A 26,514-nucleotide genomic window follows, 5' to 3' on the forward strand; every position below is an offset into this window, starting at 1 on the left:
CAACAGTAGACAGCTCTTTCATTTTGCCAGTCTACAAACCTCCAATAAGTCTGACTTCTTGCCTATCAACAGATTATTCTATGGAAGATACTACATGTCTTAGCTTACAAATAAATAAATGTCTCTGGCAGGAGAAATCTTAGTCTTTATAATACAATAAAGTAAATTTTTAAAAAAAGGTGAACGGATGAGTGACTCATCTCCTTTATCTTGTTACTATTTCAGATACTTCTTGCTAAAGTTTATCTGCTTAAAAATCACAGTGTTTCCAGTTAAACTTTTCACCTGGTGTGATTTTATCTTCCAGAAATGTTTCTATGCTTTCCATGGTAATTGCTAAGATGTTTTTGTTTCTCTGTGTATGCCAGTCCTGGGGCTCTGAACTGGTTGCTGTCCCTGAGCTTTTTTGCTCAAGGCTAGTTAGTGCTCTGTTCTTGAGCTTCACCTTCTGCTTTTTGATGGTTAGTTGGAGATTAGAGATAAGAGTCTCACTAATGTTCCTGCCTGGGCTGGCTTTGAACTGCTATCCTCATATCTTAGACTCCTGAGTAGCTAGGATTACAGGCTCACCCTCTGGTGCCCAGCAAGACTCTCTTAAAAGAAAGAAAAAAGCCAGGCACTTTATCTATATTGATGAAAAGGTTCAAGATATGGCGCTTTATCTATATTGGCGAAAAGGTTCAAGATATTTTGTTCATAGAAAAGAAATGTTTAGGGGCTTGGAATGTGGCTCAGTGGTAGAGTGCTTGCCTTGCATGCATGAGGCCCTGGGTTCGATTCCTCAGCACCAGATAAGAAAAAAGAAAAAAGCCGAAGTGGCGCTATGGCTCAAGTGATAGAGCGTTAGCCTTGAGCTGAAGAGCTGAGGGACAGCACCAAGGCCCAGAGTTTAGGCCCCACGATCGGACCCAAAAAAAAAAAAAAAAAAGAAATGTTTAGGATATACTATGTATAACACAATCTCATACTTACTCTGAAAATAGCATATACTTGATTGTGTGTTTAAGAGAGAGTTTAGAACATCCATGAGACTGTTAATAGTTTCGGTTTTCTATTGTTTGCTAAGATTAAAGAAAGAAAGAGGGAATTCACTATTTTTTCCCTGTATTACTTGATGGCAAAATTAATCCTTCAACCAAAATTGTGAAACCTAATAAAGAGCAAATTATGAAGAATATATGGATTCCATATGCAGTTAACTTTGAAATATATTAGTGAATGGTGAAATAAATGCATTTTTAAATTTTTATCACAAATTATTACTAAGAAACTTATTTCCAAGGGCTTTGAAATTCGATACATTAAACATGTATAAGTTTCTACTACATTATGTAATGTACAAGAATGTAATTTAACACTATGCCATCTGGGCAAAAGTAAAAGGAGAATTCAAGACTATCAAATCTCTACCTGTCTACTTTCTCCCTCTTTCTCTTTTCCTTCCTTTTTTTCCTGCCATTCCTCCTTTACACATATACATACACATAAACTATTTTAGGGAAAGATAGAAGAGAAAAAAATTTAAACCAATAAGAAGTTAGAATTTTGATAGTTATTCTTATATTAACAGTCTCAATATGTACTTTTCAAACAATGTCAGATATTGAAGTCATTTATCCAAATACAGTAAACTTGAAATTGGATTATATGAGAGAATTTATTTGGCAGTATATAAATGAGCTAGATACATTTTAAAACTTCCTTTGGTTAGTAATAGTTATTAGACATGCCTGATCCCTGATACATTGATTTCTTTCTGAATCCTGATAAGCTTGTAAAGCAGCATCAATTTTTGGTTTGTTAGACTAGCTCATGGAAGAAAAACAACTGGTATATGTGATATGCCTTAGGGTTTATGTTTGTGGTTTCTCTGTTACTTTGTTCTTTATTTTTCTTCCCTAATTAAGTACATCTTTCTTCTTTTAGTGTACTCGACAGATTATCTCTGAGAAACTAGGCCGTGGCTCAAGAACTGTGGACCTTGAACTTGAAGCTCAGATTGATATATTAAGAGATAATAAGAAAAAATATGAAAATATTCTAAGACTGGCTCAGACGTTGTCGACCCAGCTTTTCCAGATGGTGCATACACAAAGACAACTTGGAGATGCATTTGCTGACTTGAGTTTGAAGTCCCTAGAGCTCCATGTAAGATTATGTTTAAAACTATTAGGAGGGTGAGAGGTGGGAATAAGGGTTCTAAGAGGTAATTTTTATGATTTGTTGAACTCTTTAATACACTTTGAAATACTGTGTTTGGATGCAGCCCAGCACATGGCTTTAAACCCACGTAATGAAAATTTTGAGGTGTTTTCTTTTAATATACTTAAGAAGGACCAATTGACTTCTGTCAATGTAGTGATCTTTTTATACCTTAGAATAGATGTTAATGGAAACTTTGGGAGAAAACAATTGGGTTAGAAAGTAGGAAAATGGTTAGCCAGTGACTAAGCCTACAAAGAATCTTAGCTCTGTATAATTCTTTGGTGTAGGTTAAAAAACAATTAGTCACTTATTGGAAATCTCTTACCAATCAAGTGTGCAAACAAATGGTAACTTTCTCAAATAGATTTGTGATACACTTATTGAAATCACTAAATTATGAAGTTTAGGGATAGGGATAGAATTCAGGTGTAATGTACATACTTAGCACATACAAGACACTGCAACAATAAAATAAAATGAATTATGAAGTTTAGCATGAAATTATTTCTCAAGATTTATCTCTAAGTCTTCAACAAAATTCTTAGGATTTTTTTTTTTAACTATCTTGTGACCCTCTTTTTCTTGTTCGTTGCCTAGAACCAAAAGTTACAGATAGATATTCTTGGCCTATAGACTTCTAACTTGAAGAATTAGATAAAGTAGAAGATTAAATCACTTTATCCTAAAACTTTGGACAAAGAATTGTTTGCTATGAAGAATTTTAATATCATAAGAATGAAAAATACAGAAATTCAATTTTAATTGAGTCATTTGATAGACAAAAAAGATATAGTTGGCTTTTGTGTCTGACTTTCTGGTTTTATTTCCTTTGAAAATATAGCCAGTAGTGCAATTCCTGGGTTTTTTAAATTTTTCCAGGAACCAGGTCCATATAATATTTTATGATGGCATAAAAGCTCCCCTTTCTCCACATTCTCACCTGTGTTTTTGTTATTGTTATTCTTTGCTTATTGCTAGTTTAACTGAGTTGCAATGCTAACTCATGTGAGTTTTTTGTTTTGTTTAGGGGAGCAGAACTGGGGTTGAACTGAGAGCATTGAGCTTCCATTGTGATTTTGATTTTCATTTCCTTGATTAGTGAGTGATGTTGACCATTTGTTTATTCTCTTCTGAGAAATGCTTATTCAGATTATTGGCCTATTTCTAATTGGTTCATTTGTTGTTCAGTCCCTTATACATGCTGAATATTAATCTATTATCAGAGGAGTTGTTTGCAAATACAGTATAATCTCCCATTCTATTTGTTTAGTTGTGCTTTTGTTGGCAGTGCTTTTGGTATATTAGCCAAAGATCCTTTCCTATACCAGTATCTTGAAGTGTATTCCTTCAGTTTGTTGCTAGTAGTTTCAATTTCAGGCCCTGTGTTTAGATCTTTGGTACATTTGGAATGGGTTTTTTTTTAGCTTGTGAGGAGTAAGGGTAGCTTCTGTACAGTTTTGGCATCATTTATTCAAGAGTCTGTCTTTTTTCCAGTGTAGGTTTTTGATGTCTTCATTAAAGATTAATTGGCTATATAGGTGCATGGATTTATTTCTCCTTCTTTATTATATTCCTTTGGTCTGTGTATTGGTTTTTATGCCAATAATATGATGTTTTAGCAACTAGGGTTTTTTTTGTTTTTTTTTTTGTCGGTTGTGGGCCTGGATGCTGTCCCTCAGCTCTTCAGCTCAAGGCTAGAGCTCTACCATTTGAGCCATAGCACCACTTCCAGCTTTTTCTGCTTATGTGGTGCTGAGGAATTGAACCCAGGGCCTCATGCATGCAAGGCAAGCACTCTATCACTGAGCCACCTTCCCAGCAACTAGATTTTTAACTCTGGAAATTGTACTAGTCTTCCATTTTTCTAGTGGCAAATTAGAATTTAAACCTTATTCATGATGTGAATATTCTTTGATGTTTTAGTTTCATTTGTAACTGACAAGAAAATTTAATTTATTAATAAACAAAGCATATACATATGTGTATTTACTTACTAACATTCTAATTATTTTATATCAGTGACTGCAATATATCACGTCTTACTTTTTTTTTTTTTTTTGGTGCCAGCCCTTAGGCTTGAACTCAAGGCCTATGTGCTGTCCCTGAACTGTTTTGCTCAAGCTCCCCTTCTAGCTTTGTGGTAGTTAATTGGAGATAAAAAATCTTATGGAGGCTCCTGCCCAAGTTGACTTTGAACTGCTAACCTCAGATCTCTTTTTATGTAATCCTTTGTGTACCAGTAGTTGTCATTTAATTCTACACAATGCCGAAGACTAAATCTTTAGGAAAGATTTACATGGATCTCTTTTACCTTCCTGCTCTTTATTGAATTATTAGATAATTTACCACCTAGAAATTTGATTATAATAAAGTAGCATTAAATTTTCATCTGAGAATCTAGTTGATTTAATATTACATTTTTCATCAGGCACAGGTGGCACACACCTGTAATCCTAGCTGCTGTGGAGGCTGAGATCTGAGAATCCCGATTCCTGCCAGCCTGGGCAGGAAAGTCTGTTAGACTCTTATCTCCAATTAACCATCAGAAAACCAGAAGTGGAACTGTGTGTCAAAGTGGGAGAATGCTAGTCTTGAGCAAAAAGAACTCTAGGGACAGCGCCCATGCCCTGAGTTCAAGCCCCACAACTGACCAAAACTAATTACTTTTTCAACTGAAATTGAAGTGCTTCTAACAAGTTCAGTGATATATCTTGCAATAAAATATTAACATTTATTATTATTTGATCACATATGCTCCTAATTAATCTATAATTAACCAAACAGACTGGCAAGTTTTCACTGCTCAACATTTGGTGTTTATACTGGCTATCTCTAAAGGAGTCATTTGTAATGTTTGCTGAGCTAAAACATAGTTCATTCAAAGAAAATGAATTAAATCTGGCATCAAATGATCCTTCCTTAGCTGTGCGTATAGATAGACCTGAGCTTGGAAGTCAGCTAGTCACTAAGTCTACAAAGAAATGTGTCTTGTTAATATTTATACTTTGAGGAGATTCAGTCAAAACACAAAAAAATTACAATCTATTTTATGTCTCATAGTTTTAGCCAATTATTACCTAATTTGGTTGTGAAAGTTATAGTTTCTCTGATTAATAATCTGCTATAGTTTTCCCTAACAGCTGTGCTTATAATATAATACAAACAATGTAGAAACTAAAATATTCTTTCTCTAGTACAAAGTAGTTTTACTTTTAAAAACTAGGTTTAGCTATGCATCTGAGCTGATGACTATTTTGGTTTACTAAACTTTTTGATAATTATATAGCTATCTGTGATATAGAGTTTTAAATATTTAAAGATCTAAAGAAAAAGTAAAATTTCCATTGCTAGATTTCTAAATCAGATGTTTTCCCATTAGAGATATGGTTGAAATTTCGAAGTCATTTCTACTAATTGTTTTACTGGTTAAATAACGGTGGTACTTTGTTTTAGGAAGAGTTTGGCTACAATGCAGATACTCAGAAGCTGCTGGCTAAAAATGGAGAAACCCTTCTTGGGGCCATTAATTTTTTCATTGCCAGCGTGAACACTTTGGTGAACAAAACAATTGAAGATACACTAATGACGGTGAAACAGTACGAGAGTGCCAGGTAGGTACCAATTCCCGCTAGATTGCCCATTTTTCAGGTGGCACATACTCACCTGTAAATTTAATTGCAGAAAGAACTTTGTCCAATATTGACAGAGGAAAAAATATACAAAAATATAGAAAATTCACAGAACTAAGAGAGGAGAACATAATTCTAGAAATACACAAGAGCCAAAGCCAAATAAAAACTCAGAAATACTTAATTAGGACTCTGATCTAAGTGCCTCTAGTGCTTGATGCTGCCATAGCTCCCACAGAAGTTTCTAAAGGCCTTGAGTATTTGCTTCAGCCTTGGGAAGGTGCATTTGAGCATTGTTAGGTGTCCAAACCTTGCCTGCTAAGAAGCAAAGAAATGGAGAACCTCCCTGCTTGAGCTTCCCTGGAAAAGCACAGGGCCCTCTGTCCTACCAGAAAGACGACCAGAAAGTAGATGGTCCTCGATAATGTGGCCCAATGTACTTGTCACCCCTGTTACTTGGTATTTCCTGACAAAAGCAGCTCACTGCCCTCACAGCGCACTGATCGCACTGTCTGCTTCTGATACAGGAGCTCATTTCTGTCTCCACAGCCAAGTTTGAACCGTGGACACCAACTTCCAGTTTTCTTCTTTTTTTTTTTTTTTTTTTTTGTCGGTTGTGGGGCTTGAATTCTAGGCCTGGGTGCTGTCCCTCAGCTCTTCAGCTCAAGGCTAGCACTCTACTACTTGAGCCACAGCGCCACTTCTGGCTTTTTCTGCTTATGTGGTGCTGAGGAATCAAACCCAGGGCCTCATGCATGCAAGGCAAGCACTCTACCACTGAGCCACCTTCCCAGCCCCAACTTCCAGTTTTCTTTTGTCCAGGTATAACTAGCCTTCAAACATGTGCCAGTTTACCTTTTGTAGAAGTATTTGTAGTTTGTTGTTGGTCTTTTTAGACAGGGTCTTATTATATAGCCCAAGCTGGCTTTGAATTCATGATTCTACTTCTGCCTCCTGAGTGCTGAGATTACAAGTATCCACCACCATGCCTTTTCAGTATTTGCCTTATATGTTGAAGTTGTTATAATGCAAGTATTCTATATGCTGTATTTCATACATATACCCTATCACAACCATTTTGATATGTGAATAAAATATATATTATAAATACTTACAAATGTCTAAAAAGAGATAAACCCATGATAAAATTTTTTCTGCTTTGGGGCTGGAAAGGTGGCTCAGTGGTAGAGTGCTTGCCTTGCATGCATGAGGCCCTGGGTTCGATTCCCCAGCACAACATAAGCAGAAAAAGCTGGAAGTGGTGCTTGACTCCAGTGGTAGAGCGCTAGCCTTGAGCTGAAGAGCTGAGGGACAGCGCCCAGGCCCAGAGTTCAGGCCCATGACTGGCAAAAAAAAAAATTTCTGCTTTGATTCTAGGCCTAGTTTTTCCACCATATACCCTGCCTTTTCAGTCCCCTTACTTTTCAGTCCAGTTCTCTTAGAGGTTCCGATTATATTTTTCTGTGAAATTTGATACCGTAGCTAAAGATGGATGCAAACTTCACCTTTTAGAAGCATGACTTTTTTTACCTTTTGTTCTAGAGGTGACACACCTAGTCTTCTTACTGTTACATGTTTATACTCTTGTTCTTGTTGTTTGAGATAAGGTCTTGCTATGTAGTCCAGGCTGACCTCAAAGTTAAAATTCTCCTACATTATCTTTACGAGTGCTGGAGTTAAATGCATGCACCACCATACCCAGTTTAAGTGCTTTTGTATGTGTGTGCAGGTCTAGGTCTTAGGTTTTTTTTTTTCTATTCTTTATCGTTTGAATCATTAACATGATATTAAAACTAGAAAATGGGGGAGAAAAGAATCAAGAGGAATTTTTCAATAGTATCTCCTTCACTTACATTGAAGGAATCTGTCTGTAAAAAAAATCTTCTAATGATTTTGCCTTTAATAATACTCCTAGTGAATTGTTTTCCAGTCTGTTTAACTCCTTTCATGGACAGTATGTTTTTCAAAGGATTCATTATATACATATTCAGTATGAATGAAGCATTTTATTTGTATAAGTTCTACATGATTCTTTTCTAAATGTCAAATATTCTTTATAATCTCCTAATTTGTACATACTTGATATTCTTCCTTTTTTGTCTTTAAACATCTGAAGCCTTTTTTTTGGGGGGGGGGGGTCCGGTCGTGGGGCCTGAACTCTGGGCCTAGGCACTGTCCCTCAGCTCTTCAGCTCAAGGCTAGCGCTCTACCACTTGAGCCACAGCGCCACTTCCGGCTTTTTTTTTTTGCTTAAACCCAGGGCCTCAGGCATGCAAGGCAAGCGCTCTACCCCTGAGCCATCTTCCCAGCCCCATCTGAAGCCTCTTTATTTTCCAATCTTTTCAATTCTAATATTTGGGAGTTTTGAAGATGAGAATTCTTTTTTTCTTTTTTTTTTTCTTTTTTTTTTGCCGGTTGTGGGGCCTGAACTCTGGGCCTGGGCACTGTCCCCCAGCTCTTCAGCTCAAGGCTAGCTCTCTACCACTTGAGCCACAGCACCACTTCTGGCTTTTGTTGCTTATGTGATGCTGAGGAATCAAGCCCAGGTCCTTATGCATGCAAGGGAAGCACTCTACCACTAAGCCACCTTCTCAGCCCCATGAAGATAAGAATTCTTTTGTTTCAAAAATTCACCCCCAGGCTGGGAAGGTGGTAGAGCGCTTGCCTTGCATGCATGATGCCCTGGGTTCAATTCCTCAGCACCACATAAGCAAAAAGAAAAAAAAATTGGAAGTGGCGCTGTGGCTCAAGTGGTAGAGCGCTAGCCTTGAGCTGAAGAGCTGAGGGACAGCGCCCAGGCCCAGAGTTCAGGCCCCACGACCGGACCCCCCCCCCCCAAAAAATACACCCCCAACTCCCAATTAAGAAACATGTGAATCTGTTTTGTTTCTCCAGTGCATAGGTAGATAAAAAAATAATTTATTTACCTATATTAGAAATATAGTTTAATTGTTTAGCATATACTGTCTTTCCCTTCAGTCTTTATTTCTACAATAGCTTTTTAAATTGACACATATTGAAGGACAATGACTTTAATAAAGTCGCAAACGTAAAACATTTTATATTTTGTTTACAGGGGACAAATATTAAGGCTCTTCCCCTCACATATAGTCGGTTTCAAAGCCAAGACTAGAGCCCATGTGCTCCTACTTTTATACTTGATATGGATTAATTTAAAACTGGGAGGAGGGCTAGATGCTGGTGGCTCATGCCTATCCTAGCTGCTCAGGAAGCTGAGATCTGAGAGTAGTGATTCAAAACCAGCCCAGGCAGGAAAGTTTGAGACTTTTTTTTCTTCCTTTTTGTCAGCTGTAGGGCTTGAACTCAGGGTATGGACACTGTTCCTGAGCTCTTTTGCTCAAGGCTAGTATTCTACCACTTTGAGCCACAGCGCCACTTCCAGCTTTCTAGTGGTTCATTGGAGATAAGACTCTGAGACTTTCCTGCCTGGGCTGGCTTTGAACTGTGTGTGTGATTCAGATCTCATCTTCCTGAGTAGTTAGAATTACAGACATGAGACAGTGCCTGGTGGTGGAGAGACTCATTTTCAGTTAACCACCAAGAAAAGCCGGAAGTGGAGCTATGGTAGTGATGAGATAAACCTCAAAGGCAGCACTAAGTTCAAGCCCCAGGACTGGCACAAATAAAATATAAAATAAATAAAAATTGGGAGAATGGAGTTTCATCTCAGTAATAGAATATTTGGCCAACATGCGCAGGGACCTAGGAGTCAATCACCAGCATGAAAAAACAATGATCATGTCATGTTTTTTAATATATATTTTAACATATATTTTTGGCTCAAGGCTAACATTCTACCATTTGAGCACTACTTCCAGCTTTTTGTGTGTAATACTGAGGAATCCAACCTAGGGCTTCATGCATACGAGGCAGGGACTCTACCACTGAAGCACATTCCCAGCCCATGTCATATTTTTTTTTTAAAAAGTGTTCACATCTTGTAATGAGAAACCTAACTGAAAAGATGATATCTCAGTTTATATAACATATAAATTAATTTGGAGCATTTATAAAGCTATAAATCAAGTTGTATGTACTTGGTAGCTGGTTACTTAAAGGAAACCTTTAGACAATTTCTGTATATGCTTGACAAACTAACAACAATCCCAGCCCATCATTTATCCTTTTATTCAAATTACAATATATGATCTTATTCTTTAAGCTTGGTACAAGGTTAGATTCCTGTTAATATAGTAGCTACAGATTAGGTAAGCTGTAACACTGAAATACTACCTACTGAGAAATAATATTCTAAAAGAATCTAGAAGTGTTTCAGGAACTGACTTTCTTCTCCATCAAAACCAGAACTTACTGACTTTTAGGGCAAAGGTCATGTATTTGATCAGTACAAAAAGTGGCAATTTAGGCAAATGCCTGGGTGGCCTTTTAAAGCTCCCTATTATGCATTGTATACAAGGATTTCCTAGTCCTGTGGTGCTTTGTGTGCTTTGTGTGTCGCAGATCTTCTGACAGCCACACTCAGCAGCAGCAACAAGGGAGTCAATTGTGTAGAAGACGTTTCAGATGTGGACACCTGTTTTCTAGAAGTTTTACATAAATCTTAAAGTAACCCTCACTAACTTCATTAATGTATGCTCAGTTCAGATTGGCAGTCTTGAAGGAGAGGGTTGCATTTGGAAAACTTAGTACACACTGCCCTTGGTAATACTGAGCACTTTGGGAAGTTTTATTTGGACACATCTACAAACTTAATGAAAAAAAGTTAAAGAGCATAAACTCAGAATTACAACTTCAACTCTGCTGAAATCATTAGCTACTGTTTAAATGTTCTCCAGAGCATTGAAGGATATTTAAAATAGTAGCATGTGGTGACTTATTGTAAGGGCAATTTTAAATTTAGTTTAGTTTTTTTTTCCTAATGTAGTACTGGGGTTTTTTACGCATAGCATTGCATTTATGAGCCACACTCTGCCATCTGAACCATTCTTCTAGCCCCTTTTGCTAGTAGTCATATTTCAGAAAGGGTCTTGTATTTTGCCCAAGCTGGCCTCAGATGGTGATTCTTCTACCTCTGTCTCTCAAGTAGCTGGAATTACAGGCATGAGATGTGGGATCCTGCCTTTGTTCTACCTTTTTTCTTTTTCTTAGTTTTAGTATATTTGCTTCTAGCAACTCTTCTAACTGAATTGTAATAATAAGCATTCTAAAGGTTTTCTTCACTGTCTAGTTTCTAAAATGTGTGCATGCACACAACACATAAGTTTTCTGGAGATTCTTCCCATTTACATATGACAAAGAGGATAATACTAGCTAAAGACATTGGAGCCACTGGTCGGTGGAGTTTGACTACTGAACTCATGAATTAACTAGCTCATTCCTGGTACCAATTTAGTCTTGCCCTAGAAGTCTTTTGTGTCTGTCTTCCTGGCACCACTGTCTTTTTGTCCTTCTTCAGTGACTGATTCCTCATGTCTATGGTGTTCTAAGTAGTTTGATTTCTTGTGCTTTCTTAGACTTCTCCAGTCTCTGTTCCTTGCACTGCTATGAGGGTCACCTTTCTCTCCAGAACAGAGCTATCTATGCTGGCTTCTTGATATATCACAGTTCTTCAGTGGCTTCCCATACAACTCAGTTAAGTCTGCACTGCTAAACAGGGCATAGTATTGCTCAATCTCAGTCCGCCTGTCTGTTAAGTCACTGTGTAATTCTGCCAATTATTGTGTTATCACTTCAGATTACAACATATTGAATTAATTCCCTCATGGGTCATGCTATCTTATACATCTCTGATTGGCCCATTGCTGTTTACATTCTGCAGTGTTCTACCAATCTTACTCTAGTCGATGCAGTAAGTTTTTACAATTCTAAAATTTAATTACAGTTTTTTAATTCCACTCTGTGATGCTTTTTCAGATATCTAATTAGTTAATTATTCCCCTGATTGCCATTATTCTTTACCACCCACACACCTCTACTTTTTGTGGTAAAGTATTCCCAGACTAGGAGATATCACCCTATAGATATCTGAATACCTTTAGTTTTAGGATATAAACTTTATGATTCTGATTTTGCCACCAGCACCTGGCCTCATTCTTATACTGTACTTTCTTTTTGTGTATGTATGTGTGTATTTTGTGGTGGTGGGTATCATATCCTGGGCCTCACACTTGCTAACAAGCACTCTACCACTGAATTACATCTTCAATCTCCACCCTATTCTTACATTAGTAGCTCTTTGTTTTTAAAGAAATAATGATTTCACAAACATATGGGGTAGATTAACTTAACTCTTGTTTCCAGCCATTTGAATGCATTTCTTTGTAGTACATATTGCTTAATCTCTTCTTCCTAGGATTGAATATGATGCATATAGAACTGACTTGGAAGAACTGAATCTTGGACCACGTGATGCAAACACTTTGCCAAAAATTGAGCAGTCACAGCATCTGTTCCAAGCACATAAAGAAAAATATGATAAAATGCGCAGTGATGTGTCTATCAAATTGAAATTTTTAGAAGAAAATAAGGTAAATTTATTCTTAACTTTTTGACACCTTTCTGGGGACTTTAAAGTCACACAAGAGAAAAATTAATAGAAAGGGTTTTTTTCCCCCTACTAACTCTCTTTCATGACAGTTACAAGAAGGAATTCCACTGTTAATCAGTTTGAGTTTTTAGAGGTACATGAAGAGCATTTATTTGCCTTTCTGTCATGTAAATTACTAACTGCTTTCCCAGTTTTTACTGTATAACAGCTATCAAACAATGTTGCTCAGCATGCTAGGCAAGCACTCGTCCACTGATAAGTTCTTATAGTTATGTTTTTGTTGTTGTTGTTTGGGGCTTTTGAGCTGGTACTAGGGCTTGAACTCAGGGCCTCACACTCTCGTTTGGGTTTTTCTTTTCAATCACAGGTGGCACTCTGTCACTTGAACCACACATCTAGCCCTCTTAATGTTAGAGATGAAATCTTAAAGACTTCTGCCTGGGCTAGCTTGAAATGTCTTAGGAGCTAAGATTACAGGTGTGAGCCACTGATGCCTGGCTTATTTTTTTTAATGTAATCCTTCAAAACTGAGGAGATATTGTCAATCTGTTATATCACATAGTAACTATAATTTGGACAAAGACATACCTGTGAGAGAACTTTCTTTTGTTTTTGTTATTATTGAGTAACTTTCACTCTTATTCTAATAGCTAAAAAAAAAAAAAAGTAAAACAAGCATGTAGGTCTAGAAACTGTCAATAATACTTGTTTGCTTCCTTGGCAATTTGAATTGCCTCAGATGTGGGGATTTTTGCTGATCTGTTGTTAAACCACAGCTAAATTTGTACCTTAACTTCTCTCTTATGTACAGATGTCACATAATCCACTTAATACTTGAGTTTTAATGAAATATAATAGACTTTCCTATTTCTTAAATATTGCAGATTGATTTTTTAAATATGCAAACTAACTTGTCATGAAATATACACTTTTGTACTTTGATAATGCCTGAAAGACCTTGTTTTGTACTTGTTGGTAGCCTGTTGCTGAGGGAGGGTCTGTCACGGTTCTCTCGTGGCTCCTCGTAATGTTCTTAGCATGGTTACACTCTACCACTGAGCTACATTGCTAGGCCAACTTCTTTTCTAAAATGCAAGACCAGATAACAAAGAACTAAAATAGTTTATAAGGGACTAAAATAGTTTAATAAAAGCCAATCTTGTGACTGTCATAGTAAGTTTCAGTGTTCAGTGCTTAACTCCTTTTTACATTTTGAGACATGTCAAGAGTTAGGTTCTGCAAATGTATTCGTGGTGTTTAATATACACTATGTAAAAAATGAACTATGCAGGGGCTGGGAAGGTGGCTCAGTGGTAGAATGCTTGCCTTGCATGCATGAGGCCCTGGGTTCAATTCCTCAGCACCACATAAGCAGAAAAATGCCAGAAATGGCACTGTAGCTCAAGTGGTAGAGCTCTAGCCTTCAGCTGAAGAGCTGAGGGACAGTGCCAAGGCTCAGTTCAGGCCTCACAACGAACCAAAAAAAAAAAAAAAATGCAACTTGGGGGCAGGGATAGAGGGATGGGGGAAAGCAAAGGAAGGGGTGTTATTGTCCAAGAAGCATTGTACTCACCTAATTTATGGAATTGTAATCCCTTTGTATAACTCCTTAGTAATAACAACAAAAGAAGTGTCTGGTTCTGAACTCTAGTTTAAAAATTAAGAGGTTTATACTATGTACTTAGTCCAGCCTTCTCTTTGGCCAAACAAAGAGAGGTGAGTGTATAAAATACGCACTTTTATATATGTAATATATATCTTTATATATGTGTGTGTATGCTATATATGTATGCACTGAATGTTAAATCATGTATATGGATGTATTATTTGTCCTTAATGAGAAACCTTCCTACCTCTCTATCTCTTGATATAATTGTATTTGCCTTTTACCTAAAAAGTCCTTACCAGTTTCTGTTTCTGATACTCTTCTTGTTTACTAAACAATATTAAGTTGCATAGCAGTAAGGGCTCTTCTCATCTTTCTCCTTTCATGTGTATTTCTCTTTTTGAAGACCTTTAAATGATGCAACTTGAGCTGTTTTGTGACTTAAAGCAGTTTGTTGACCTGTTATTGTTCCTTTCAAGGCTCAAAAAAATCACAGCTACTTTAGTGAAGAGGGAAAAAAACAACATTTGTGATGTTATTATAGACTGTGAGAGGTTCCCTGCATTCTTTTTCAACACTCATGACGCATACATAGTGCTAAGTATATAGAAGTCATTCAGCAAATGCATGCGTATTTTCTTTCCAGAATTAGAAGTACAGAAATAGGTACAGAAGAATTTGCAGATCAGAATAAGCAACTCTTTTTTTTGTTGTTGGCCGTGGGGCTTGAACTCTGGGCTTGGGCACTGTCCCTGCGCTCTTCAGCTCAAGGTGAGCACTCTACCACTTGAGCCACAGTGCCACTTCCAGTTTTCTAGTGGTTTTTCTTGGAGATCAGAGTCTCACAGAGTTTCCTGCCCAGGCTGGCTTTGAACCATGATCTTCAGATCTCAGCCTCCTGAGTAGCTAGGATTATAGGCGTGAGCCACCGGTGCCCAGCTGAAACTCTTTTAACAACTCTATATGACTTAGAACTATATCAGATGTGGGAAAATTTTGCTCAGAATTAATTTTTCAGGCTAGTAATAATAGTTGAATGTACTCTCTCTAGCATAGACTGAGGCCCTGCATTCTAAAACCCAGCACCTCCAAAATAAGAAAAGAAAAGATTAGTTTTTTCCTTAATATGACTATAATTTAACTTGAGGATTATGTCTTTTTTTAGGTCTGTGAATCTACCAAGGAAGAGATAGATTTATCAAAAGATCTAATAAAACTTTATTAGATCTAATAAATGCTTTATTAGATATAAATATTATATTAGATATAAATATTAAAAAGTGAAGATTTTGTGTTTTTTTGTTGTTGTTTTTTATTTTTGGGTCCGGTTGTGGGGCCTGAACTCTGGGCCTGGGTGCTGTCCCTCAGCTCTTCAGCTCAAGGCTAGCACTCTACCGCTTGAGCCACAGTGCCACTTCCAGCTTTTTTCTTTTTGCTTATGTGGTGCTGAGGAATCAAACCCAGGGCCTCAGGCATGCAAGGCAAGCACTCTACCACTGAGCCACCTTCCCAGCCCAGATTTTGTGTTCTTAAGCAGGCTAACATAAGCCAGGCGCCGGTGGCTCATACCTATAATCCTAGCTATTCAGAAGGCTGAGATCTGAGGATCACGGCTCAAAGCCAGCCCAGGCAGGAAAAATCCATGAGATTCTTATCTCCAATAAACCATCAGAAAACCAGAAGTGGTATTGTGTCTCAAGTGGTAGCGTGCTTGCCTTGAGCTGAAATGCTGAGGGACAGCGCCCAGGCTTAGAGTTCAAGTCTCATGACCAACAAAAAAAAAAGAAGGGTAAAATATCAAGTCTTTCACTAAGGCAGTGTTAATTTCTATAACCATTAAAACAGAGTTCAGGAGATACTTAAACAGTAAAAGAAAAATATATGTGAAGAGCAGAAAAATATATGTAAGAGCAGAGTTCAAGAGATACTTGAACAGTAAAAGAAAAAGATATGTAAATTAGTAAATATGCGTGGATTAATTGAATTGGTGTGTAAAATTGGAATTTTTTTGCATTCTATTCCTTTATTCAGCAAATATTCATGAATTTCTTTTTGTGTGCCACTGTTGGACTAGGTCATACTTGCATTATTTTTATTTTAGTGACTTAAAGGACAGGAGAAAGAAGAGAATACATAAAGGGGAAACAAAGGAGGAGGCTACAGTGCTTGATAAGAAATGTACTCATTATCTTGCCCATGTAATTGTAACCCCTCTGTTCAGTATTTTCACAATAAAAAATTTAAAAATAAAAAAAGAAGAGAATACATAAGACAATAGAAAATGTAGAATGAGCCAAGCACCTATAGCTCAGGTCTATAGGTCTATCTATTCAGAAGACTTGAAATCTAAGCCAGCCTGGGCAGAAAATGTCTGAGAAAATTATCTCCAATTACCCAGCAAAAAGCTGGACTGGAGACCTGGAGGCATGGCTATAGTGGCAGAGTGCCAGCCTTGAGCAATAACTAAGGGACAGTGCTCAGGCCCTATGTTCAAGTCCCAAGATTAATACCAAAATAAAATAAAATAAAAAAGACTTAAACCCTGAAAAGAAGGAAAACACAGGGTACCTATTGTCTTTATTAGAAATTTTGATGGTTAACATACCTGTGTATGGGCATGAGGCTGATGAAATCCCAGAAGGTGCCTTTCTTCCTCATAACTTTCAGGCACTGCTGGAGTGCCAGATCAGGTTTGGTGAAGAGGTCCTGAGAAAACGGTTGGCAGCCACATTGCTTAACATGTTGTGCTGTGCAGAAACAAATGCTAGAGATCTGCACTCAGGAAAATGAGAGCCTTCTGCTTCTTTTTGCTATCACAGATGATGTGGTGGACATGGCTGGGGAAGAGCATCTATCTACCAGGTCCATGAGGCTTATTGTCCAATCACAAAGTGGAGAGAAAAACCTGTGCCCTTAGGAAGCTAATGCTGGGAAACTTCACTCTACAATAATAAGTAGAGGCTACATATATGGAGTATTGTCCTAGCCAGGCTTAACATTGTGTCCAGTGGCTTTTATTCCAAAAATGAAGTATTGCCCCTAGACTTTCAGAGAAATACCTCCAAGCTGTCTGCATTCTCAGTTTGTCCTGTGCTTAAGCATGCAGTTGGCAAAATCAGTCCCTGTGTTGGGCATATTGATTGCATTAAGAACAATGCATCACTAATGCTTATTAACTGCCAGAGTACCGTGTGTTCTTTTTAGGTGTTAGTTATAGCCTTTGCAGTTTAAAAGTAGAACCTTTTGAGTAAAATGTCAGAGCAGTGGTTAATAATTTGACCTTGCACTGTGCCTTTAAACCTGACCTGGAAACCCTCAGCCATGACTCAGTACTGTGTGTTGACCCCGGCTCCTTGCATGACTCAGCTGTACGTTGCTTTGTTTGATTTTAAAAAGTCATTGATAAAGAGGAATTTTCCCTCTTCATTGTAATACTGTTTTGATTCTTTTATCTTTTTATGCCATCCTTTAGCTTTTCAAAAGATACTCTTTAAAAAATTCCTTATTATGAAATGATAAACCCTCTGTGAAACACCTTAATAATAACAATAAAATTACATTTATAAAAAAAATTCCTAATTTTTTAAGGTGCTTGGGCTATAGTGGCACTTTAGTGGCTATTTAGTAGTACTAAATAGCCAATACAGGCATTATGACCAGCCCTCTGTGATGAGGGTCAGTCACAAAATCTGTTACATACAGCATGCTAAGTGAAGCCTGAAAAAGAAGAGATAGAGTTAGATGAAGAGAAATGTCCGTGATAGCCTGAAGTGCCTACACTAGATGGCATTTTGATGAGCAAGACTGTGAAAATAAGTACTATATAGGTGTAAAAGGTCAGGAAAAAGTCTCCAGATCAAATGTGTTAATGATTTATAAACGTATTAAATTTTCAGTTGTCTTCTTTCTTTCCTAGAGTCTTACACACGCTAAGCGAGCGAGCTACTGAGATCCAGCCCCAGTCCTTCTGCTCCTTGCTTAAAGTTTAAAGCCTAGCATAATATTACTGCTCATAGATTTTTAAGTACTAATAGTGGTGCCTTAAATTTTGATAGAGCTTTTTCTATTAAGCTTATGGTTACTAAGTGAATAGAATTATATTTTTATATGTTATATAAGATTGGGCTTTTCTCAAAAATATAGTTTTTCTACTGCCATACTTATAAATTATACATATATTTTGCATGTATATTATGTGTATGTATATTTTTGTGGATAAAAGTGAGTGTAGCCTAACCATTGGTTTCACTGAGTTCTTACTGACTAGTAAGTGTCCAGAGGCCAGCGAGCACAGAATCTACTGCTTCCTTAGTGAATCTGTCTACTCATGGCCTCATTTTGCCTCTCGCACATAGCTCCATTTGATCTTTTATCTCATAAGGAATTTAGCATGCACATAATCCCTGCTTACATACTTCTCTCTTTCTTCTGGATTTCATGAGTATCTGAAGGAACAGGGACTAATCTAAACTTGAAACCAAAAATGGGATAAGAGAACTTGTAGGATACGTCAAGAAAAGAATGAAGTGGGGAAACCTCTTCCTTTTCTTTTCCTTTTCTTCTTTCTTTTCCCTATGTATTACTGTGGTGCCCAGGCCTTTCTTCAGATAAAGCTGTACTTTCTTACTAGTCTGGTTTCCCCCTAGAGAAGCCATTAAACTGACCTTTAACTAATCTGTAAATAGAGAGTGCTTGCTGTAAAGATTTTGTATATTGTAATATCTCTATCTTTATAATCTGTGATCTAGATGGTCATATACCCAGAATACTGATGCTGCTACTGAGGTTAAATACCTTGCCCAAAGTCTCACAGTCAGACAAGGTTTTTAAACATAGGTTTCTTTGACTCCAGAACTCAGCTTTTAATAAGTAGAATGCTAATGTTGCTCAAGGTAAGGCTCTTAAAATAGCAGAGAGAAAAGATGGGAATACATATAACCTTGGCAAACAGAAGCCATATTGATCATACCTAAACCACCAGCAATCAGAAGAGAAGGAATAAGTGAGCAAAGAGAACTAACAGTGAAAAATCATAGAATAGAAATGACAACACACCAGACAATTTTGACTAAGGATGAGAAAATTTCTGTGTTTTGTTTTGTTGTTTCTCCTTGAGACAATGTTGTGCTATGTTCCCAGCCTGCCACAAACTCCTGGGCCTAAAGGATGCTCGTGTCTCAGCCTCCTGAGTAGCAGGCACACAGCCTCATACCTGGCTAGCATTCCCCTAAGGGCTAGAAATCAAAAATTCAGAATTTTAAGGTGCTACTGTATATTTTAAAAACTAGGACATTATTGAAATCCCATGAGCTGTTGACATGACCTTATAAGCTGTTTTAGTTTTCTTTACAAAACACAGAAAGTAGTTCTTGCTTAGAACTACTTTTTTTTAACCTTCTGCTTGTCAGTGATTTGTTGAAACCTATCCCAGTGAGTCAGAAAAATAAAATCTATTCTTCCACCCCCACTTGGAGCTCATATTTGTCTTTCCTTCCCTCCTCCCTTTCCAGTGCCCACACCCATATTTTTGATAATGCTTCTCTTTCTCAACCGGTAGTTGCTTTAACATGACAGGCATTTCCAAGGCTGTTATGAACTAATAAAATTATATTCTACGCTCCTGCTGTTGTCCTGGTGCCTTGCTAACTGGGAAAAATCGAGGATGGGCAAGAGAAAGAGTATTTGACCATTTTGAAGTAGTCTTGCACAAAGAAAGGATATGGGACTTTTCCCTACAGAATAGTTTTGGGGCTGGGGCCCTGTGGCTCACGTCTGTCATCCTAGCTACTCAAGAGGCTGAGATCTGATGATCACGGTTCAAAGCCAGCCCGGGCAGGAAAGTCCATGAGACTTATCTCCATTTAACCACCAGAAAACCAGAAGTGGCACAGTGGCTCAAGTGGTAGAGCGCTCGTGAGCTGAAGAGCTGAGGGACAGCGCCCAGGCCGAGTTCAAGCCCCACAACCGACCAAAAAAAAAAAAAAAAGAATAGTTTTGTTCCACTTTTTCTCATACTTTAACCCAAGCTACTGGTCCATAATTTGCTGCACTTATTAAAAGCCCTGTTTCCTAGACTTATTGGGAGAGCCAGTAATTACTTTGAAGAACTTAATAATTATGATTATATTTAGGCTAACTTTAACTTACCTTAACTGGAAAATGCTTGTTTTGAAATAAACTCTCTGAATAAGAAGGTATACATCATCTAACTTCGCTTTAAAACAAGAGTTCCTGCTTTATGGGTTCACCTTCAAGTTTTCCAGTCACTATAAGCTACATCTGGGAGTGCCACATGCTGGGCAGACAGGGAAGAAAGGTGATATCATCCACTTTGCCTCTCAGTCCTACTCTGAAGGTTCTTTACTCATTTCTGTTTAAAGCTTCTGCTTCTGTGAGAGGCATTGGTGCCTCACATCAATAATCTAGATACTTTAGAGTATCTCAGAGACTGAGATATGAGGATCTCCATTCAAAGCCAGCCTGGGCAAGAAAATCCATGATACTCTCATCTCCAGTAAACTACTGTGAAAAAGCCAAAGGTAATACTGTGGCTCAAGTGGTGTAGTGCTAGCTTTGAGCAAAAGAAGCTCAAGGACAGCATCTAAGTCCTGAGTTCAAGCCCCAGGACTGGCACGAAGCAAACAAAAACATAGCAAAGGGCAAGGGGGTGTGGGGGAGAGACTTCTGCTTCTCTCCACCTTGAGAATGAGTATAAAGTTTGCTTTCTCCTGTAATAGCTACATTATTGTATGGTATGTTTGGGTCACTTGGTTGATGTTGCTACAGTGGTTTTGCTTCTGTTTGATCTGGGTTTCCCACTATTAGGCAGAAATTTATGAAAATTATTTGTAATTGAGCTCACATGATTTCATGTAATTCTGATTTACCGTAATCATTTCTGGTATTAGGTGTTGAAAATGTGTCACTTGTCATCCCATTTTTGCCAGTAATTGTTAAAGTCTTTGTCTGTTACATATAATATACATTCTTAATTTGTAGGTTGGCTTTTCACTCTCTTGTAGTGAACAGAAAAGTTCAACATAATTTATTGACCTTTTCCTTTATAATTTGAGGGATTTTTCTTTTTGTTTGTTTTGTTTTTTTCTGGTGCTGCAGCTTAAATGCAGGACCTGGTCACTGTTCTGAGCTTTTTTGTTTAAAGGTAGCGCTCTACCACTTATGCCACAACTCCATTTCTGGCTTGTTTGGTGGTTAATTAGAGGTAAAAATCTCACAGACTTTCCTGCCCAGGCTGCTTCAAACTACTGTTCTTAGATCTCAGCTTCTTGAATAGCTAGGATTACAGGCATGAGCCACCGGCACCCAGCTATAATTTGTGATTTTAAAAAAGAAATTCTTTCATGTGTAAGGTCATGCACCCGTGTTAAAGTGGGTGAATGACCTCCTTTGACCAGTCCCCTGACAGCTCATTCCTCCAAAGAGAAACTCAGGCCCAACAGCAGAGCTAGCTGAGGCAGTTCAGATAGAAAACGTCTTTGGAAATGGTGAGAGAGACACAGGGTAAATACACATATTAGATGACTACTTTTGTACTTAGCATCATATTTCAGGTATTTCTTCATCAATCAAACAAAAGTCAGTTTCAATTAATATATTTCATATATATTCATCAAATAGTTGCAGTTATAAACAAGACCTTAGGACACAGCTTATTTGTAAATATTTGTGATGGCTTGCTTTATTTTGTCAAGAAAAATTCATAGAGGTAGTGTCGCTTGGCTTAAAATGTATTCAGCATCAAAAAAAGAAATTGAAAATAACCACGAGTTATATGAACTTTAAACACATTGACTTCTGGACAGCACTCTCTGCTGTTACTTAATTCTTTCCAAGGAAATGCAGTATTTAAAAGTATTCAGGCGTTACAGTTCTACAAAAGGCTTAGCCTTACTGATAGCTATGTGATATGTATAGCATAGTAATAACAGGTAATTTTTCCTATCTCATTGTCTCCCATAATTTTGAATATATTTATCTTGAGGAGAATTTCATAATATTTTAAATGCTCTCAATAATATTTGTGATCAACTGGGCTGGGAATTAGTTGAGTAATAGAATACATGTGGCTCCAGATTCTATTCCCAGCACTGGAGGGGAAAACGGTTACAGAGCATATGTGTAACATTTTTAACTGACCTCTTCCTGTTAGGGTAATTAAGAAGTCATCAAAGGCCCAGTGACCCCACAAAGCGGTATATACTTGCTGGGTGTGAATACTGTGTCATTATTTAAATGCTTTTCTTAAGGAGAGACAAACTTTAATTAGGGGATGTAATTCGTCACCTTCCATTTCATTGTCTCTTGCTGCTAATGCTGGGTCTTGTCTTGTCACTCTGCTCATCCACAGGTTAAAGTGTTGCACAATCAGCTGGTCCTTTTCCACAATGCCATCGCTGCCTACTTTGCTGGGAATCAGAAGCAGCTTGAACAGACACTTAAACAGTTCCATATCAAATTGAAAACTCCTGGAGTGGATGCCCCATCTTGGCTTGAAGAACAGTAAAATGTCACCTGGCAGAAAAGCACGTCTTAACTGTTATACTCGTAAACAAGCCTAGTAAGAGTTAGTGGTGAAGGGACAGCCAGGGTGGTGATTCTTGCACGTAACTTAGTATGTTCCCTTTTTCATACCTTAACAATTGCACCCTTCATTCGATGAGCAGGTGAGTGGTGTTCATGTAAATGTAATTTCTATAATCTGAACACAGTAATCTTCCTTTTTGAGAAATCCTTTTGTATTGTGAGGGTTGATGGCTATTTCTGTAGTTTAAAAACATCTAATATAGATTTGCACTGATGAGATAAAATTTCAAGGTTTTTGGTCCTGGAGATGAGGACCAGTTGTAACTTTTCCAAAGGGAGGTTTACATGATTTGTATCAACATCAGATATTTTATATATGAATATATATCAAACATCTTTAAGAGATTCGTTTTTGTGTATTGTCTTAAAAGGAAACTATTTTGCAGAGTAAATTATATGGTATTCATGCAGCATACACCCAGGTAGCAGCTGTGATGAATGAATAATTGGCTTGTGGAGTTGTGAACAATAAATCTACCATTGTAATTTTGTTTAGACATTTTTTGAAAGATGCAGGAATCACACGGTCCATTTTGTGAGGTGTGTAAGCTTATGAATTTGTATCATCCAAAGTCACTAGTGGTTATATTAGCAGTTTATTTTGATTTATAATGAAACCTGCTATGAGATACTTTTTTTTTTTAACCTGAAGACTTGGGAATGGAAATTCTTGATAGTTTCTAAGGTAAAAATCTGTACTTAGAAAGCTTGTTTCTGGGTAAATTTCATTTTGATAGAAGTGAATTCCTAGACAGCTTTCACTGACTTCCTTATATAGCTATACCAATTAAGCCTTAAATCACAGATATGTGCCTTCTCAGATACAGTAATTCTTGTTCAACCAATGTACATAATCCATAAAGAAACCTCTTTAGATAATGTTGATGTGTCTGATCCTTAGAAAGGAGCACCATATGTAAATGTTGGATTTCTTTGTTCTTATTAAACCATATTGAGGTTTATGGTAAAAATCAGCCTTCGAGTTTACTGTTTTGGTTTCTCTTGATTCCTTTGGAGGAATGAGAACATGGAAGGACATTTTTCTTTTGGGTAATGAAAAGGTCATGTGGAACTGTGGTGGTATGGGGTGGAAAAGGTGACAGAAAGACAGTGCTATTCTGGTGTGTGGCACTGCAGGTTTTGTGTTCAGTGTTTGACCTGTCTGCTGTTCTTCAGCAATCTAATCCTCTTTAAATGTAAAGTTCCTTTAATTTTTTTGTCATAGATATAAATTAGTATTTTAAAAGATATCTCTTCTCCTGTTCATTTCTATTGTATTGAAATGAAGTACTTAAAATTACTGTTATACATGAACTTTGTGGATTGTAAGATTTGTTATATATGTCCAAATGCCTTTTAGCTGGCTTTTTAATTAATATGCCTGTTTTGAGTGCTTACTACAGTGTAATGTGATTGTAAATCATAAACGTATTTGAAATCATTCCCCCGTGTATATTTGTACTCTGAGAGCCTTATTGGATTCTTCCAACAGAATAACTACTCGTGATTATTCTCTTACATTCCCCAGAATGTGCCTCTGGTGTGAACTTTGTATTCTTATTAAAAGTGTTTGCTACGGTACCTTGTGTCTCTGGCCCTCATAGTTTTAAATCAGAAGTCACTGTTTAGAAATTCTGAGGATACAGGGTATTTCATTTTTCTGAACTCTAATAGCAACAACTACAAAATGTGCTTATGTTACTTACAACTGTCATGCTGAAACTGGTTCTTCTCCCCAGGTCTGCATCTCTTGGGAGCTAAACATGTCCACTCTCAGCACATCTCAAGAACAGTTGTAGTAGCAACCAAGCTAGGTAGTTCCATGGATGAATGAAAAAAGGAAATGAAAAGATAAATTTTGTTCATCATGTCACTGCTTATTTGAAAATAATTAAAAATGAATGAGAGAAATAAGTAAATTCAAATACTGTCGAATGACACATTTGCTTTCCTAGGAAAGTAACTCATATCCTTTGTAGAAAAAGAAGAAAATATCATAAAACTTCCCAAGAGAACAAATACTGTGTGGAAACACTTAACTCTCCTGAAGTTAGATATTTCAGTTACCATTCCCCACTTCCCTACCCCCAGTCCTGGGGCTTGAACTCAGGGCCTGTCCCTGAGCCTTCTTGTGCTGAAGGCTAACACACTACCACTTGCACCACAGATCCACTTCTGGCTTTTTCTGAGTAGTTTATTGGAGATAAGAGTCTCACAGACTTTCCTACCCAGACTGCCTTTGAACAGAGGGCCTCAGATCTCAGCCTCCTGAGAAGGTAGGATTATAAGTGTAAGCCACTGGCACACAGCTCCCTTACCAATTTTTATAGTATCCCCTCGCGTTTATATTCTGTAACAGGCTTGCATTCATCTTGTACTTGTGTGTGGTTACTTCCCTCAGCTGTATTCCTAGAGAACTTTGTACTTGATTTTCAGATAACAGCCCCAAAAGCACACATAGGCAACTTATTTTGCGGATTTGTAAACCAATTCACGAAAAATGAAATGATGCATAGAATCAGCAGGAGACTACTTTGTAAATGTTTTACATGAACAGAAAAACTCATGAAGGCTGAACTATGAGATTTAGGGAGTTTGGGATATGGAGTGAAAGGGCAGGAGATGAATTGAATAGAAACAACTGGCATTTCTCTCATTCAAATACCAATTACTCCAGAAAAAAAAAATTACACCAAAGAAACTAAACTCTTCATCCCATACTATCAAATCTTAAGGTCTGAGAAATTCCTGGGCTTATAGAAGTAATTTAGCTGAACATAGACCGTAACCATTTTTTTCCATATTCAAGACACATCCTGAACACGAGATCTGAAGGTTCCCTAGAGATTATTTAAACACTTTTACCAGTTGAAGAAACCAAGCACACAAAATATATTAAGCTAATTAGCTGTCACACCATCTTCAAATATAAACCAAATGAGTGTTTGAAACTAAATACATAATTCCTCTTTAAATCCTGCTATTTCAACTGTGTAATAATGGGTTATATCAATTTCCTTCTGTAGGTGAGTACAAATATATATATACATACACACACATGTATCTGTATAAAAACTATCTTCCCGGGTTAAAAAATTAAAAAACATTTACCAATGAGTTCATATGATATACAGTGCAAAGTATGGAAGATACTTGTTCTTTCCATTGACTTGTAATTTTTAACTGCAAATAAGAAATGATGTAAGGCAGAAAAGTGTCATGGAAAGTAAAAATAAGTACATTGGGGAAAAAAGTAAAAGAGAAGTTTCATTTCATCATGTGACTTGATTTGAAGAATAATATACCTACCTCAAAATGTACTGTCTCCTTTAATTTTCCTTGCAGATGACTGTAGGTATGAAAAATAAAAGCAAATTCAGTTTCTAGTGCAACACTTGTATGTAATTTTTGCTACAACTGTTAAACTACGTAGAATATCTACATTTTGTAATAATCCCTAACTACATTTTGGCACATTACCACCTTGAGTCACAGCTCCATTGCTAGCTTTTTGGAGGCTATTTGGAGATAAAAGTCGCATGGATTTTCTGTTGCAGCTGGCTTCAAACTGCAGTCCTCAGATCTCAGCCTCCTGAGTAGTTGGGATTATAAGCATGAGTCACCAGTGCCTGTTCAGTAGCTCCTTTTGTGATCCACTTAGTTGCCAGGAGAGTTGAGACTACCTTTTTCACTCAGTTCTAACCAAATTTAGGCATTAAAAATACCTGATTCTCCTATAAGGAGAAAATGTTATATCAGTAAAGACTATCCATCTATAAGTAGACTGTTTTCCTTCTCAAAAAGCTAGGAAAATTTTGTACTTATTCAAAGCTTCTCCAAGGCCAAGGGTCTTTGTATATTTTTACAATTTAACAAGACCTATTAAAATGGAACAACGCAAACAACTTTCCTCTTTTGAGAACTTTGATGAAATTCTGTTC

At 37.2% G+C, this 26,514-nt stretch overlaps 1 protein-coding gene across 5 annotated transcripts in view; it reads left to right on the top strand.

Annotated features, from left to right (window-relative positions):
- The window catches only part of Arfip1 (ARF interacting protein 1), a 61,945-nt gene extending 37,791 nt beyond the window's left edge, over positions 1-24,154 (top strand). For all 5 annotated transcript variants that reach the window (XM_070022234.1, XM_070022236.1, XM_070022232.1 and 2 more), the window contains 4 exons: positions 1,927-2,148; positions 5,659-5,816; positions 12,169-12,343; positions 22,338-24,154. In XM_070022234.1, coding sequence (XP_069878335.1) covers positions 1,927-2,148; positions 5,659-5,816; positions 12,169-12,343; positions 22,338-22,493 — 711 coding nt within the window. In that variant the 3' untranslated portion in view covers positions 22,494-24,154. The remainder of the gene's footprint in view (positions 1-1,926; positions 2,149-5,658; positions 5,817-12,168; positions 12,344-22,337) is intronic.
- The last annotated feature ends 2,360 nt before the right edge of the window (positions 24,155-26,514 follow it).

This window comes from Dipodomys merriami, unplaced genomic scaffold (genome assembly GCF_024711535.1).
Source record: "Dipodomys merriami isolate MVZ:Mamm:240054 unplaced genomic scaffold, mDipMer1.0.p SCAF_15, whole genome shotgun sequence".
Taxonomy (NCBI): domain Eukaryota; kingdom Metazoa; phylum Chordata; class Mammalia; order Rodentia; family Heteromyidae; genus Dipodomys; species Dipodomys merriami.